Genomic DNA, 18,649 nt, shown 5'->3' on the forward strand with positions numbered 1-18,649 from the left:
TTGACATAACATTGCATTATAACCAGGAGTAAGTTTTCATACCAAGTGTCCAGTGATATCTATCATCAACCATTTGGCCTCCCTCTACCTATTCCCTCCCCAGCCTTCCCTCTGGTGAACACTATTCTGTTGTCAGAATCTAAGTTTGTTTATTTGTTCATTTACTTTTTTTTCTTTATATTCCACAAATGAATGAAATTATATTGTATTTGTTCTCTTTGACAGTGTATTAAGCCTCATCTCCTTAAGATTTATCTATGTTGTCACAAATAGCAAGATTTCATCCTTTTTTTTTAACAACTGAGTAGTATTCCCTTGTGTGTATATATACCATGTTTGCTTTTGGATACTTCTCCATGTTAACTGGGTAAGATCTTATGCCAGAATGTATAATAATTCACATTTATGAAACATTTTACACATTCAAAGAACTCTAAGTAAACTCTAAGTAAACTTACATTGCTCATTTAACCTTCTCACACTTTGAGGTATTGTTATTGCAGATAATAGATGAGGAAACTAAGACCCAGAATATTTCTGAGGCTACACAGCTAGAGGAGGTCGAATTAAGACCCCAGGTATAGCTTAACATTAGTTCATGCTAGATACACTGTTTCCTACAGCATTAAATAGCTGATCAGTGGTTTATTTTTTCTTTTAAAAGATATAAAATGCAAATATAACTGTGGATTATGACAAATATTTTATTTGAAGATCTAATGACTTTAATTGAGAGAGATTTTCTGCAGAACTAGTAGTAGCTGTAAAAGTATAAGGAATACCCAATTTTTAAATCTTCCAGTAACTTGTAGTCTTCATTAGAGAATATTGTTTACATCTTAAATTTTCCTTTTCTGCCTCATTTTATTTTTTTTAAACTACATTAGATGAATTCTATTTATATGAACAATTCAAACTTTCCTTTTCTACTTCATTTTGTTTTTTTAAACTACGTTAGATGAATTCTATTTAAATGAACAATTCAAACCTAACATACATTTCTCCTTTATTTTTGAGAGTAGGTTACTTTCTCTAAGTGAGAAAGAGATGAAATTTTGTGGGAAATAGTGAAAGTCAACCTCATTTGTATTTCTTTGGAAATAAGATATGCCAGAACTCTGGATATACTGTCAGTATAAATATATCTTATGAAGAAAACTCTACAAATATAATACTTTAAATAAATTCATAGTTTACAGGGTCTATATGATTTACCAATGATCTTCCATAGTATTCTTGAAATATGAATTGTACCTGAGGTTGGTTTTTGTTTTAAAACATATTTTGGGGCCTCCCTGGTGGCACAAGGGGTTAAGTCTCAGCACTCTGAAGTTATCGCCAGTCACTATTGCACAGGGTCAATCCCCAGTCAGGGAGCAAACCCCATGGCACAGCAGGCCTCTCCTGTCTCTTCTGTGCATAAATAAATAAATCTTTTTTAAAAAAACATTTTATCTGAGTTTTTTCTTTTTTGTTTCTTTATCTTTTTTCTTTATCTTCTTCCTCTTCTTAACATGAAATACATTGATTGAGTCCTCACAATTGGAACAGTGATATGAGATTATTTAGAATATCCTATATATAATCTGATAATTTATTTTTAATTCAACAGTGTCAAAACTAGATATTCTTAGATTTTATAACTTTATCTTCAAGGTTCAGGCTGGGTTTCTTTAACTCCTAACTCTTACCAAATGGAAATTTTTTAGTAAGGTCCATTAGTGGGGAGAAAGGCAAGTCTGTGTGACCAGATTTTGGCGATAAGCAGTATAACAAATTAAAAAAGAAGTCTCCACATGCCCTTTAATTAAGACACTCTAGATCCAGCTTAATCTAGCTTCTTAGAGTTGAAAGGCGGGTTGCTAATGGAAGAAGCTAACCTCCTGAAGTTGCAGAAATATTTGATACTTAGCCTTGAGTGCACCTGTTCCAGTGCTTTATGGCCTACATACCAGCATTCTCCACTGCTTAGAGAAATGATAATAGTTTAATCTGTCAATTTTTTGCTTTTAATCATTGTATAAAAAATAATCGTTGATTCCATTTAATAAAATTTGCACAAACCTTAGTAGAAAGTACTTTCCTCTGATTTTAGATCTTGGCTTAAATTTAAACTTATCTGTTTCCACTGGATATGATTTCACGCCTGGATTATGAAGAGTAGACTATTGTTTTTTGCTTTCAACATAAAGAGCCTGACAGACGGAATACACAGATTTGATGCTTCTTGCCACCATCTGTTTGAGATCATTGGAAGGGGGTGGGAGGAAGTACTTGCTGTACACAATCATAAGCAAGTGTTGCCATATTGCTACCCAATTTAGTATGTGTAAAATTTTTACCATACCTTTGTGAACACATCCACTGAGATGTTGAATACAGTTCTTATATCCCCCAGGGTGCCAGCCTGTCACTTTCATGTGGCCCAGTTATTTATATGAGTTCAGCATTAACCTCAGTGTTTGTAACAGGAACATCCCTACAGTTGAACCAGTTGTTTTTCACACCATAAAGCCATTCATTTGATTTCTTTCTTGGGCTGTAAACATTGGTCTTTTTCTTGGGGGTAAGGGAGAGGAGTAGAGAGCCTTAATCTCAGCCTTATCTCTGACTAGGAACAAAAATCACAACGAAAAAAGAGAAAATAACATTTTATGGTTATCCCTAGATTTGCTGCCATAACTCTCGCCACTATTTTATTTTAATTCAAGTGTAGTAGTAGTTGAAATATTTACACAAATGCAGAATTTATACAACAAAATAAATTAAAAATTCTAATGCTTCCAGCCTGTTTGCTCCTAGCAAGAGTGTTAGATCCATGATTATCTTTTTTTCTGAAGCAGTTTATATAAATCCTTTTAAATTTTTCTCAAAATATGAAGAATTTAGTCTTAAATCATGTTTTATTTCAAGAATTTTGCAACTGTAAATTATAATGGCTAAAGGTATGGGCAATCAGGTTTAAGGAAAGAAAGTGACATCTTTGTAGGAACCTAATTTTTTACAGAACACATGAAGGCCTTAAAAGTGATAATCTGAGTTATCTGGCACCAAGATAAATTAAGAAAAGTAATGCTTTCATACACTATTTCTAAATTTATCCTAGCAGGATCATTAAAGGTATCAAAATAGCAGAAAGTAATCATCCGCCTCAATTATCACTAGTCCTGCTTTCTAAATTGACTCCCAAGTTACTACTACTAGATTTAAAGAGACCTGCCTTCATATTTTCATGGATCAAGGCAGTAACAGGAAAAGAATTTAGCACACAGTAGGTACATAACAAATACCTGATAAATGGATATACAGGGACATACTGTAGCTAAACTATGGAAACAACTTATGTGTCCCAGAACAGATGAGTGGATCAAGAATATATGGTATATTTGCACAGTGGAATACTACTGTGATCAAAAAGATAAACTCATGCTATTTGCAGTAACATGGATAGAGCTTGAAAGGATAATGCTAGGTGAAATAAGTCAGAAGGAGAAAGTAATACTGTATGGTGTCACTAATATGTAGACTGTAAAATGCCTAAATTAATAGACAAAGACAAGCTATAAAACCCTTGATAGCTGACTACGGAACTGAAGAACAAGCTTGGGGAGTGGGGAGGAAGTGTTAGAACGAAGAGAAAAGGAAGACCAGTGATCTGTGGTATTGGAATATGGTTGAGTTGGTGGTAGGTACACTATCCGATGGGAGTTCCCCAATATTACCGCAATTAAAAATAAATTAATTTTAAAAATAAAATAGGGGTAGAAGAGGGAAGGAGAGAGATGATGCAATGTGGAAAGGAACCTGGTGTTTCTGGAGTTGACAATAGCATAAGGCGACATGAAATGGAATTTGGGCAGCTTCTAGAAACTTGAAAAAGCAAGAGAGTGGATTTTCCCTAGAATCTTCAGAAAGAAACAGCTCTGCCAAAACCTTGATATCTACATAGGAAAATTATAAAATAATAACTTGTGTTGTTTCTAAGCCAATTAGTTTTTAGTAATGTGTCACAGCAACAATAGAAAACTTATATGAGTAATCAGAAGAAAATTGTTTACTTGACAGTGTTAAAGAAATTTTTGTTTTACTTTAGGTGTGATAATGGTACAATGGTTATGTTTTGTTTGGTTTTGGTTTTGTTTTTTGTTTTTTTTTAAAGAGTAAGCTTTTAGAAACCATACTAAAATATTTTGGATGAAATAGTAGAGATGAATTTGCTTTCAAAATAGATATGTGCTACAGATGAAACATGATCACTTGTAAGGTGATAAATTATTAAAACTTGATTCTTTTGGGGGCCTCCCTGGTGGCAGAAGGGGTTAAGTGTCAGTACTGTGACTCTTTCTGCAGCCACTGCAGTATGAGTTCCATCCCCGGCCTGGGAGCTAACCCACATGGCACAGCAGACCTCTCCTGTCTCACCCACTGCTTCCCTCAGCAGTGTATTTCAGTAGATCTGCCTGTTCTGCTCCCCAACCTATATGTGGTGAATCCTCTCAAACCCCTGCACCTCTGATGTGCACCCCAGTTCTTTCATGCATAAATAAATAAATCTTTTTTTAAAAGTTGATTCTTCATTAAATTTTACTCATTTTTAAAATAGTAAGTTGGTTCTTTAGCATCCTGTAAAGGTTCAATGTGGTTTTAAATTTCTAGAATTACTGTGAACTCATGGATTTAAACATACTTTGTAATTTGTTATTAATGCTCAAACTGTCCCATCTGTTTTCTCAGGTTCATTTGATACAAGTCTAGTAGTGTTTGATAACTCCCTTGCTTTCTGATTGGACAAGGGATTCTAGACTTTCCTTGTTTGTTTTTTTGTACCAAATCTAGTATTAGCAGTTCCCAAAAGGAATCTGATTCTTTTTGGTAGAAAGACAATAGATTTAGTGCTACAGTTATAAATAATCTGAGCAAGTATTTATAAGTTATAAATAATCTGTTATAAATAATCTGAACAAGTGTTTACAGACTGTCCCAGGTTCTAGAGACATAGCAATGGATGTAGTAGACAGTGTCCTTGACTTCAAGATATGGTAAGAGATAATAAAAAGCAATATGAAGAATATAAAATATGTTAAATGGGTATGGACATTATGGAGAAAAAGATAAACCAGTGAAAAATTATGGGAGATGCTTTGTTTGGGAAGGGTTGCCTTTTTTTTGTAGGATGTTCAGAGAAACCTACATCTTGGAATAGCCATTGAGCAGCAAATAGCTGAAAAGAAGATTCACAGGCAGAGGGAACAAAAAGTACAATGACCCTAAATCAAAAGCATACTATATATTTATAGGAATATTAAGAAAACCAGTGTGTCTCATATGCAATGGAAAAAAAGACTGGCAGATCACTTGAGAGCAGGAGTCTTAATCTATAGAACCTTTGGTTTTAGTTCTGAGTTAAAAGGGAGCAATTGAAGGTTTCTGAGCAGAGGGATTAGCATGATCTAATTTTTTACTAGCCTCTGTTGTTGGCAAGGGAAAAAGCAAGACCTATAGATCATCACTGTATTAAGTTAAGCAAGAGATGATAGTAATTTAGAAGATGTTATACAGAGGTAGTGGTAAGACATCAGATTATGTGTTTCTCATATTGTGAGTAGTTCATTCTCTAATGCTACACTTGCTTTCCCACTGAATGATATGTTCAGCAGCTCAAAAGCACATCTAGTAAGAACAATCTCTACCTTAGAGGGCACTAACAAATATCTGTGGAGACCTAAGTTTGTTTTTTGGGATATCATCCCCAGCTCTGACTGATGATGTTAAGTTTCCAAATTAGTTTTAATATACTGTGGAATTTTTTACACTTAATATATACCAGCAATAAGGATATTTTATTGGCAGTTGAATAATTTGATTTGAACCAAATAAGTTAACTTACAGATTTTATGCCTGTTTAAGTACAGTCTGGCCAGGTATTTTAATACATACATTATAATCGTCACTACTTTTTTGAAAACAAATAAGAATTCATTTAGAGCTGACGGCAAAAATATCTAATAACCTACCTACCTTTTTCTTAATACAGTTAGAAAACATCTGTTTTCAGAGAATTCATACATTGTATTCACACATATATTGGTTTTAACCTATGTTTTCTCTTTGGAAATTATTTTTGTGAACAAATGTCTTCTAGTGGGCTCAGCTATTTTTGAAGAACACAATAAATAATTATCTAATTTCTATTTCTTTATGTATTACATATGTAATAGTATATCGTAGTATTTTTTAATGACTTTTTTTTAAAAAAGATTTATTTATTTATTCATATAAGCACTGGGTACAGTCAGAAGCGCGGGAGAGTGAGAGACTTCACCAGAGCCAGAGCGGGGAACAGAACAGGCAGACTGACGAAATACACTGCTGAGGGGAGCAGCGGGCACGGCAGGAGAGGTCTGTCATGCCATATGAGACCCTCACCGGCAGCCAGGGATCGAACCGGCGCTGCAGAGGCTGCCGGCAGCTTTGCAGCCCAGCGCTCAACTGCTGTGCCACCAGGGGAGGCCCATATATCGTAGTATTACACAAATCTCCAGTAATATACTCATGTGGTCCCTTTGTGCTCAGGTTACTTTGATAAATTTGATAATCACTTGGTTAAAGCCTTATAATGATTAGAAAAGAAAACTAAATCTAAGGTTACGGTTGCTTAAAGCTTGTGTTGACTCATTTGCTAAATAACACAAACCTATATCATCTGCTTGGGGAACAATGCAATAAAGATCTTCCCAGAGTAAAGAGTTTCCACTTTTTCTTTCCAAATGATTTTTAACTAAGTTTCCCCCAGTAACAAAGATAGGTATCCAACTAAATGAATATGTGGTTCAATTTCTAAAAATTCCTTATCTCCATAAGAGAGGCTTTTTCTGGTAGCAAATTAAATTCCATGTTTAGTAAACCAGGTACCAGTTTGCTTTTTAAAAAAGTATTGCCCGTAGGAATTCTCAGATATCTATCACTGACAAATATTTTACAAACTGGTAACTCTTTGTGGGTTGGATATCTTTTCCATGATTAACTTGGCCACTTTATGTATTATATATTCAGAAGGTATTCTAATGTGCTGCTTGGTTTTCCCTATAATATATTTATTACTTATGCATTATGTTTAATGATAATCTTCATACTCTCAGATTACTATCATAGTGCTATAAAACCAAAGCATCCAATAAGTATGAATGTATGTCATTCTAAACCTTTAGAAGACTCAAATATCCAATTTAAATTTAATAAAAGATACTGTCACCAATACCATTAGTTTGAAAAGTAACTAAATTTCCAGATGAATTTTGTGGTGCTGAAATGTATCATAGAAAAAGAAAAATATAATTTTCAAATGCTCACCCGGTGGTGTAGAGATGAATCATAAAAGAAGTCAGATTTAATGAAAATTGCACAAGATTAAGACTAAAAAGAAAAATTGAGTCAAAAACTAAGTTTCAACTTAGTACTCTCATTGTGACACTTGATAGACTCTTTTATTATTCAGTTTGAATAAGTCACTTAAATTGTTTGTGACTTACAGGCCTTGATTATTAAATGGGGATAATTCAGTGCTCCTATTTAATAGCTGATTAGACTTTTAAAAACCTTTTTATTGCAAAGTAGATTGTCATCTTTAAACTGCTATTGCTAAAGAGATGTATATATTTTTCAAATTAAATGTGATTTTTATGATGGAACAAATTTGAAGTATTTTACTCACTGTACTGCCCATGAAAGACTGTTTTTCTCTGTATGATAGTACAGTTCTCTATAGAATTATAAAAATATTAGGGCAGAATTATGGTCATTCTCCTCTCCCAAGGCCTCACCTTCTTATACGTCCCTCTCTCTAATAAACCAAATGAAGAGGAGGCCAGGGGTTGGTACTTGATGACTCCAACATGACCCATTCCTATACTAGCATAATGAAAAACTCAACCTAAAGAAATGAAACATCACTTTATTCATTCAGGAAGTAACTGTGTCTTGGAAATATTTAGGGCTTTCTAATGAATACAGCTTGTATAGCTTTGTGTGCAGGAGCGATGCTAACATTACAGAAACAGAACAGAAGTGTGAAGATTTCTGCCTTTTGCAAGGTGGTTAAAATGGGGCAGTTACGCAGAACAAGGCTATTCATCCCAAAGAAGGAATAGTAGTGAGCTTAGAGCCATTTTAAATGTGATTAAGACATAGTCACATGTTTCATGTTTAAGAATGGTTCTTATGCTGTTAGTTTCCTGTGTACCTTCTCCTTGAGGCATGGGCCAGATGGATTATGTCCCATTTTACAATGCCTGATGGAGAATTATTGTATGCTCTCTATTACTGAAAATGTCTGTGACTCAGTACTTTAGGGTTTAGGTATAGATAATGTGATAAAATAAAGGCATATGTAGATGAAAGCATTTGACTCTCTTTGAGGTCTGATTTTCATATTTTTTCATTGGTAACCTTCCCATTATTTGAAATCCTGAGCCTAATCTACTTTTGAAAATGTATCTATGGTAGACTTCAAAAAGGTAAAATGAGAGTGATTTAGAATTTTCCCTTTTCATTTACTTGAACAAATATTAACGTTTATTTCTTTATTTTTTGCCTTCTATTCATAAAACAGTTTTCCTACAGTGGATAGAAAGAAGTATAGAGATTGTTCCCATTTTTTAAAAAGTTTATCATTGATTGAAGAAGGAAAGACTTTAGAATTTTGATAAAAAAGGGCCTCCCCTGGTGGCACAGCAGTTGAGCGCTGCCGGCAGCCTCTGCAGCGCCGGTTCGATCCCTGGCTGCCGGTGAGGGTCTCATATGGCATGACAGACCACTCCTGCCGCGCCCGCTGCTCCCCTCAGCAGTGTATATTTTGGCAGTCTGCCTGTTCTGTTCCCCGTTCTGTCTGTGGTGAATTCTCTCACCCTCCCGCACTTCTGACTGTACCCAGTGCTTGTATAAATAAATAAATAAATGGAAAAAAAAGTGCCAAACCAATATTAAAAAAAAAAAAAAAGAATTTTGATAAATAAGTTATAGGGGTATTTAGAGTGAAGCAAAAGAAAGCTTCTAGGGCCTCCCCGGTGGAGCAGCGGTTGAGCGCCGGGTTGCGAAGCTGTCCACAGCCTCTGCAGCGCTGGTTTGATTCCCAGCTGCTCCCCTTAGCAGTGTACCTCGGTCCTTCTGCCTGCTCTGCTCCCCGCTCTGGCTCTGGTGAATTCTGTCACCCTCCCGCGCTTCTGACTGTACCCAGTGCTTGTATAAATAAATACATAAATCTTTAAAAAAAAAGAAAGAAAAAGCTTCTAGCTGTGATGATCAGGCAATACTAGAGAAAAACGTAGAGCTTTTTTGAGCTTTCCAGATAGGAAAACTATGGCTAGCAGTGGGGAAAGGGGCAGTTCATTGGCTGAAGCTCATAGAGGCAAGTTCTAACTTGGCATGTTCAAGGAAGAGTGAGGATAGACTATAGCATGGTGTTAAAGAGCTCATCTCTGGACCCAGACTGCCTCAATTCAGTATTGTTCTTTAATTGCTGTGTGACATTGGACAGGTTTCTTAACCTCTCTTAGCTTCAGAGAGAGTAAAACAGTGGTACTAATTATACATAAATCATAGGGCTGTTATGTAGAATTTGCAAAAAGCACCTTCAAATACCGATAGCACAAGTTAAGTACTAAGGGAGTATAATCTGGCATGATGATGAGGTTAAGTATGAGGGCAAGCATAAAAGACAAGGTTGTAAAGAAGATTGCAGTGAGCTTATGGAGGGACTGGGTTACATATCGTTTGCAGCAGGGAGTTCAGGAAGCTCTAAGAACTAGAAAATATCATCAGAGTATTTACAAAAATAATCTAGCAGAATAGGTTAAAGAAGAGACAAGCAGCATGGAGACTGATAATAGTCCAGAAGATGAAGCCTTTCAAGACCATGACTCAAGTGAGAAAGGATGGTTTTGGATTAGAAAAAGTTATAGACCTTGGAAACATTTACCATGAAATAATTGTTAGTCTGGGGACTGTCCTACAAGGACATAGAGGGTGTGAGCCAAGCCTGAGTCGTGGGAGAATTCAAACATACAGTATTCTTAGGAAGAGCTGGTAGTAATGGGTGCAAGAAATTGAAATCTCATTTGAATGTCTGGGTATTTAGAAACCCCGGGGTTCTGGATCTGTAATTGCACATCATAGTAAACAGGATGTGTTCTGATGAGAGAGATTTAGCCTTCCAATTATCCTAATTAAATTTATCCAATTCTAATGACACCTTTAATATGGATCCTGTCAACGGTATTTGGCACTGAAAATGCATATCTAGTGCTCTAAGAGAAATCAGGCCTGCATATAGAACCAAAGACACAGAGGAGAGAGTTTACTGTGAGAGTAAATAAGGTAATAAAGAAGAGAATACACAAAGTGAATATATTATAGTAACTTTTTTCCCTATCTCTAAGAGAAAATATGATACCATCAGAATGAAAACATGTTCCTATAGTGCAGTGGACTCAGTGAAACATGGGCAGTGGCAGAACTTCGTAGCTCTGCTAGGATAATGTAAAGTCCCATTTCACTGCTCAAGTGCCAAGCAGAGTTTATAAGAGATATGCTGAGTATTTAGAAACCCTGGGGTTCTGGATCTCTAATTGCACATCATAGTAAACAGGATATGTTCTGATGAGAGAGATTTAGCCTTCCAATTATCCTAATTAATTTTATCCAATTCTAATGACACCTTTAATATGGATCCTGTCAACACACACAGAGTTAATTTTTATTATTTGTATACTTTTCTTGAACAATGTTCCTTTTTCATCTGTGTCTTTTCTATTCCATTACATTCTAATTGCCTGTAGCTAAGGAACAGGCCTTCTGTTGGTTTCACTCCCTTGCAGTTTTCACATTTACTCATGGATTGATTTCAATGATTTATTCAGTCAGTGAGTCCAGCCACTGTATAGTTCTTACCCACAGTGAGCTTATTATCTAATTGGGGAGGAAAAGACAGATACATGTAGTAGAAGCAACAATAAAGTCACTTATAGAAAATGATGAGATGATGGAAGAGGAACATTTAATCATGGATATGTAAAGGGACAGTAAGGAGAGGTAGTTCAGGGAGGACTTGGGGACATTTGCTTACAAGTATATTAGGGAAGATAGGAAAATAACAGTGAATACAGCATGAGCACAAATACATAAGAAGTGGTTTGGCAGATTGGTATTGCTATAGCACAAAATGTGAAAGGCAGAGTGGTGAAAGATAAGCCCATAGGGAAAGACTGCTGGAGGGACTTTCATGCAGTACTTAGAAGGCCAAAGTCCATTCAGTTGTCTTAGATTAGAGAGAGCCTTAAAATAGTTTTCTCAGTTGTGGTGGGGTTAAATTTCACATTTGATGGCTGTAGGGAGGATGAATTTAAGGGCAAAACATTTTGACACTATTCCATATGGGAGAAGTTGAGAACCTAAACCAAGACATCACTGTAGAAATGGTGATGAAGTGGCAAAATTAGGAACACTTTGTGATATAAAATCAGCCCTATATGTAATCAAGGCTGAGGAGAGAAAGATCCTGGTATAATTCTTATATGATTGGGTGGCTGATAGAAGTCTATTTAGAAAATACAGGAAGAGAGAATAAAGTAAGTTTATTTTTGATTTTCTTATCATTAACATGTTGAAATTTTTTTTTAATGTGCCTATGTTATTTATGAAATTAATAAATAATGGTTACCAGAGATAGTTAAATGACTAGAAACATTGTGGTATCAGTATTCACCTTCGCCTTGTCTCCTCTTTGGAAGCAGCAGTGTCTTGACTGAAATTTTTTACAATATCCTGAGACATCATCTGTCATGACTCTTGCACTGTGTTGTAATCCTTGATTTTTTGTTGTGTGTATCCCTGTAATCACAGTTCAGTGTTTGATAACACAGTCACTCCATTAAATGTGAGGTAGTAAGTGGGTGAATAGATTATTTTAAAATGTAATATTATTTGATTAGAAAAAGTTTTTGTGGCTTTTTCTCATTCTGATTCTTCTGTTCCAATCTCCTAGCGCCTTCTACTGGAAGAATCTCAAACAGTGCAACTTCTTCTGGAGCATTGGCTCCGGCCCACTCAGCAGTGGGGCAGCCCCAACCCACTGACCAGGACACGTTAGTGCAAAGAGCTGAACACATTCCAGCAGGGAAACGCACCCCTATGTGCGCCCACTGCAACCAGGTCATCAGGTGGGTCATTTGCTTTTGAAATTTTCTTAAAAGTACTTAATGCCAATGTTGTTTTTTTTTTTGGTATTCTGAGAGATCTGAAATTTTATTAGTGAAAATAAATCTCACTTTATTTCTGTGAAATAGTTACTGTTGAAATAGGTAAATATAAATATGCATTTGCTAGAATATATTTTAATAAAAAATAAGTCTGGCCTCTGAAAATACCAGTGCTGTCAGTTACAAAATCTGATTAAAGCTAAGGAAAAATAAAGATCATTTTTATTCCTTGATTTTTTTTTTCCAAGAAAAATAAAAGTTTAAGTCTTGAAAGAACCTTAAGGATCATTTATGCCAACTTAATTATTATATAAACTGCAAAACTGAGGATTTTCATTTAGATGAAAATAGCTAGTGACATAAAATAAAAATCTGACCACAGAGAAAAGGTTAGATTTTTGAACATGTAAGCACTTAAAAAAATAACTTTGATCTGTTCATAAATGCTTTAAATTTTAGTTTAGGTCATAAACTGCTTCTTTAAAATTCTTTTTATCCAAGTCTTTTTTCATTATCTCTTAAATTCGAGAAGGAAAAAAGATCCGTAGAACCTAAGTGAGCACATGGCTGGCACTTAGTAACTATATGAACATTTCTTAGTAAGTGGCTTTTTTATTTATTTAAAATCTTACGAGGTTTCTATATGAATTGTGACTGCAGAGATCCCACCAGCAAAACCTTGGTGACTGTGAATTATCTTATTGGCAGTAACAAATGATCATTTGAAATGACTGCGCAATCCTCTGCTTCACTTTTATTTTTGTTGTTTTGAGATAGTTAAAACAGTGCCTTCTCGAACGTTGAATAAGGTTAAGAGTTGCATTTGCATTTCCCCCTCCCCTGTTACATAAGTTATATCAGTATTACTTAGGATAATGTTTCTAGTTAATACTTAAAATGGAGCCCAAGGAGTCACAGTAGTTCCTTGTAAAGAACAAGATATAATCTTAACCCATTTCTCCTTAACCCACTACTAAACAATAAACGTGTCAACACAACGCAAAGTATGTGATTTCAAATAAAATAGCTTTTGTATTTTAAAGGTATTCTGTGTTCATTGTGACATTTCAAAAATATAGAAAAACAGAAAGCAGAAATAAGAGTTTTTATGTAATTTCACTTCCCAGGTAACTGCTATTGGTATTTTGGTTTACACTTTTAAAACACACACTCATCAGAACAGATGTTGACTTACAGAAGTGGAATCATAATACAGTGTTTTATAAACTATTACTTTTCACTTAAATTGTATTTGGAGTAAGGAGTACCTGTGTAATAAGAATTAGCTAATAGTTGTGGCTGTGGGGAAAACTACTCATTACTCGGAATAATGTCATTTTGGTTAGTCATTTTCCTGAAAGTACTACTATCAGGCTACTGCCTAACAGGACCATTTAAACTGTTACAAATTCTAGTGTAGTACTGCTTTGTCCTAATAAAGAAAACATTTTTAATTACTAACTACATTTAGTTGTTATATTTTTAAGTTTACTGTTAATAAAATAAAAATAGCTCTGACTTGTAACATTGCTTCTTACAATATTTTGGTTACTTAGATTTGTGTTCAGGGTACTATATTCTGAATTAAAAACACACCCGTTTTGGAGTCACAAAGGAGTTACAATTGTTATTGGTGTGCTGTTACCAAGTAGTTACTGATGAATTAACAAAACATCAAACCACATCACGTGTTGGTTTATGTTGTCTGATTATCGAATTCTGTGTCATCCTAAAAAAAATCACCTCTGCCAGCATTTCTGACAAATTTGAGCATAGAGAAAAATATGAAGGTCAAAATAGAAATTACATTTTCTACCCCTGTCTGTCTTGGTTCACATGTAATGATAGACCAGGAGGTAATTTTAATGCAATTGTCCTGCCACATAAAATAAATATATTTTAATTACATGAGTGGTCACCACTTATTGCTCCCTCATCTGTTAAATTTTATATTGCTTTGGATTATCCCAGCTCTTGTAATCAGTTAAACATTAAAGCTTCATTTACTAGGAAGTTAATAGGAACAGGGATTAGTCACGTCAAGATCGTATAACAGTAATTAACATAGCACATTCATTCGGTGCTCAAATGTTAAAGCAGCTTAAATAGATTGTGGTTAGTTCAGAGAGCTAGTCAAAGCATAATTCTAGTTCCTGGCCTCAGTGTCAGTATCACTTACCAAAGCAAGGAGGCATTAGATCAAGTGACATTCTCTTGAACACCTGTTTTAAACAAGCTGCAGTTGCAGGCTTGATAGTTTCAATACAGAATATTGTGACCTGGCAAATGCTGAGAAGTTTAAGATTTGTTTTATAATTTCAATTGTTAGTTTTCCAAAGTCTGTCATTTATTTTGTCTTGTTTTGATTCACTTATATTTTCTAAATCAAATTTTCCCAAACATTTTGGTAAAGGCAAACTAAGGCAAATTTTGAGTTTTATTTTATTGGTTTTGTAAACATAATCATTATTTGGAAAACCTCAGAAACCTGAGTCATTAAATATTAGTACTGAACTGGTTTTCTCTATATAGCACATACTTAGTGTAAAACTTCATGAATTACTTTATGTGGATATGATGTTTAAGTTTTTTGATTTATGTGAATCTTGAAAAGATTCTATTTATGCGTCTCCATTTTGTTGAAAAGATTCTAAATGTTTTCCCCAGTTGTAATATTTAACCATTACTTTAGTTAGTTGCCTTTTATCCATATATCTTTTCAGGATAGGAATTATATTAAGAATTGCATTTTAGGGAATTCTACTGAAGTTTTAAGTTTGCTGTGAACATTTCCAATTCATTTGAAAGAAGTCTCTCTATTTGACTCTTTATATTTGTGAGTAGATTAACTCTTGGAGTGCTGGCATAATAGGAAACAGAAAATAAGGTTAATGTAGCCAAAGCCAGTTTAGTTTCCTTGTAATTCAAGTACCATAAAATCCCTTACTTCTTTCACAAAGATGTTAAATGTGAATTTTCCATTCAACTCCAAGTAATACAAGTGATCAGTAGATTTTAATGCTGTTACATGTAGCAATCAAGTAATAATTTCTCAAAATTTGTTGACCACTTCAGAAAATTGAGGCAATGAAAATATGCATATTTGCCTGAACTCATGGAGATAGTGAATGGTAGACCCTGAATTTGAGCCAAGATCTGTTGACTTTAAATTGTGTTCATATATTACTACTACTTAGGACAATGTTTTTAATATTATGAAGAAAAAAAATAAATATAGAACTCTAAATGAAGTATGGCTATAATTTTGTGTAAAGCAAATACAAATCCCAAAATATAGAAATATATAGTGCATAGCTCTTATGAACATAAATACATACAGTAACATTAAATTGAATTAAATTGGGGGAGGCAGAGAAACAGTTTGAGCAGACCTGCCATAACATGATGTGTGGCAGTGTCCTATTCTTAAGTGTTTCAATATATAAGTAAGAAAGGGAGGAAATAGTTGATAGGATGCATAATTAAAAATTCCTACCTCCCTGCCAGAATGATTTTGTGCCACATGCATTCTTAGAGGGCTGCATATAAATGCTTGGGTTTCACTTTTCCAGTTTCTCATCTAATGTAGAAATAAAGGTTTTCTATAAGAAATACTCATTGCATATTTTCTTTCCTTACCCCCAGACACCAGAGATACAGATATCAAGACATACTCTTTTTCGTAAGGGGGTTACTATTATAGACTGACTTGTGGTCCATCAAAATTCATATGTTGAAGTCCTAACTGTCCACTACCCTGGGAACTAACCCTACTGACACCTTGATCTTAGACTCTTAAACTCCAAAATTGTGAAAAAATTAATTCCTGTTGTTTAAGCTGCCTCATCTGTGATACTTTGTTAGGCAACTCTAGCAAACTAATGCAGTTAGACTTTCATAAAAAATACAAACAAATGGGCCTCCCTGGTGGCACAAGGGGTTAAGACACAGCACTATGAAGCTCCTCACAGCCACTGCAGTATAAGCTCAATCCCCAGCCAAGAAGGTGACCCACATGTACAGCAGACCTCTTCTGACTCACCCACTGCTCCCCTCAGCAGTGTATTTCACTCAATCCTCCTGTTCTGTTCCCCACTCTGCTTCTGGTGAATCCTCTCACCCCCCCACCCTTCTGGCCTGTACCCCAGTTCTTGTATGCATAAATAAATAAATCTTTAAAAAAATACAAACAAATGATTAGCCATATCAGTGTGTTAAGTCTATAGTAGAAATACATCAGAATCCTATTGGAGCAAAGGGGAGAGCTAGGGATTATCTTGCTTCAGCAAACCAATTTCTTTTATTAGAAAAGAATGGCAAGCAAAACAATTTAGAAGTGTACTTATAAAATCAACACTTTCATGCAACAAATATCCATTGAAAACTTAGCAAGTCTTAGCTAATGCTAAGGTGGTAATCATATTACAGTATATAAAGGTATCAAATCAACACATTGTACACCTTAAGCTGACAAACTCTTATGTCCATCATATCGCAATAAGAATTTTTTTTTAAATAGGAAACTTCATGCAAGTTGCCATACTGGCACCATAGTATATAAAGATAAAGAGGCATTTCCTTTTTCCATGTATTTTAGCATCTGATAAATGTCAAAGCTCTGACACAATAACCATAAATTAATAACCTAAGTATTTTGAGAGGCACATAGTACCACTACAATAATATAAGAAATATATAGGAACTATATCCTTTAAAAAGTCCTAACTCGAGGAGAGGGCAGATCAACATGGCGGCGAGAAAACAATGCAAGTAAGATCTCCCATTAAAAAAAAAGTTAATAGGGAGAAAAAGCGGCAGGTCCCAGTGAGAACTGGGACACGGAAGATAAACGGGCGACTCCAGCAAACTACCCAAGAAGAAAGTTGCCATAAAAGAGGACTAGCAGGGAGGAAAGCTCAGAACCCTGCTACCCTCCCCCACCCACAAAGTCGGCACTCTCCGACCAACAGAAAGGAGGAAAAAACAAAAAAAAACTGAAACAACCAACAAGAACAAACTACACATCAAGCAGGAACATTAGTGGAAAGGAACTATTTCAGCCAACACACCCCGTGAACTGGAGCTGTGAAGAACCCTGCAGGATTCACCTTGGAGGTGAGCTAACGGCTCCAGGCACCATTAGAGAAAAACAAAGACTCCTGGAGACCTACACACAGCCCCAGGCCAGCCGGTAAGCTTGTGCGGAAAAGCAGCACGCTTCAAAAGGATACGCTGATCGCGGATGCCCAGGTCCCTGCGCCTGCGACCTAGGCTTGCGGGGAGACACACGGGGCCCTCACTGAGGTGAATGTCCCTCACTGAGTAATCAGAAACCAGGCGCCCGGACACGGGAGCTGGGTGCAAAAGGCACCATTTCTGTGGACACTGAACTGGGCTACAGCCCGCATCCTGGACCTGATGGCTTTGGAACTGAGACCCAGGGCACAAAATTCGGGGTGTGGGATTCCCCACGATGGTGGGGCACAAGGCAGACACAGCACTCCAAAGCTGTTGAGGCTTTCCCCACCACTCCCACTCTTCCCCTGTCCCATGGGGTGAAAAAAAAAGCTCCCCAAGGACATTAGGAGAGATCTCTGGCGCCACCTAGCGACCGGAAAAAAATCACCAACACCCCATAGAATAGGGACCTTTCTTCAGTAAAGACTGCTTGAAACCTGCAGAAGGCTCCCAAAGGAGCCAGAGGTGAGCTGGGAAGTTCGCCCAGGCCAGGCCCCTTCTGGCCAGCAGTCCAAGCCCAGAGGGAGAGCAGGCACCCACGGCCTGGGCAGACCAGGTGTGCAGAAGAGTGTGCTGTCTCCAAAGTGCCATTTTAGAACAGGGACCTTTCTTCAATAAAGACTGCTTGAATCTGGCAGAAGGCTCCCCCTGGAGCCAGAGGGAGAAGGCTCCCTGCAAAGTCAGAAGTGAGCTGAAGGCCCCCACAAGCCCGGTCCCACCTGGCAGGAAGTCGGAGCCCAGAGGAGGATCCAGAGATTTGGAACCCAGAGTGCAATCCAGCTGCCCCACCTCCAGGGAAGTCTGTGGGACTTCAAGACGCACATTTGTAACTAACACAGAAGGAGGAGAGATTCTGTGACAGTGACTATTAACATACTCAAAGTACCACTACCTCACTAGACTTCTGGCATAACAGTTTTTGACTCTTTTGGATTGCCAGTTTCTGAAACTCCCAAAAGAACACACCAAAAAGATGCCAGTCAGTACCAGTGGCACAGTGTCCAACGCATAAGGCAAATTAGAAGACAGGCAGCAGGGAAAAGAAAAACTATAAGCAAAGTAGTAACACCTCAGAAAAAAGACACACCACAAAAAAAAAAAAAAACAGCCCCCAGCTTGCAACTACGGTGACTTGGAAGAACTTCTGAGCTTTCCAGAAA

The 18,649-nt window shown here is 36.3% G+C and overlaps 1 protein-coding gene across 5 annotated transcripts in view; it reads left to right on the forward strand.

Annotated features, from left to right (window-relative positions):
• PDLIM5 (PDZ and LIM domain 5) overlaps window positions 1-18,649 on the forward strand; it is a 237,195-nt gene that overhangs the window by 190,771 nt on the left and 27,775 nt on the right. For all 5 annotated transcript variants that reach the window (XM_037530166.2, XM_037530160.2, XM_037530162.2 and 2 more), the window contains one exon: window positions 12,038-12,212. In XM_037530166.2, coding sequence (XP_037386063.1) covers window positions 12,038-12,212 — 175 coding nt within the window. The remainder of the gene's footprint in view (window positions 1-12,037; window positions 12,213-18,649) is intronic.

The sequence above is a fragment of the Talpa occidentalis genome, unplaced genomic scaffold (genome assembly GCF_014898055.3).
Source record: "Talpa occidentalis isolate TD23 unplaced genomic scaffold, MPIMG_talOcc4v2.1 talOcc4.6, whole genome shotgun sequence".
NCBI lineage: Eukaryota > Metazoa > Chordata > Mammalia > Eulipotyphla > Talpidae > Talpa > Talpa occidentalis.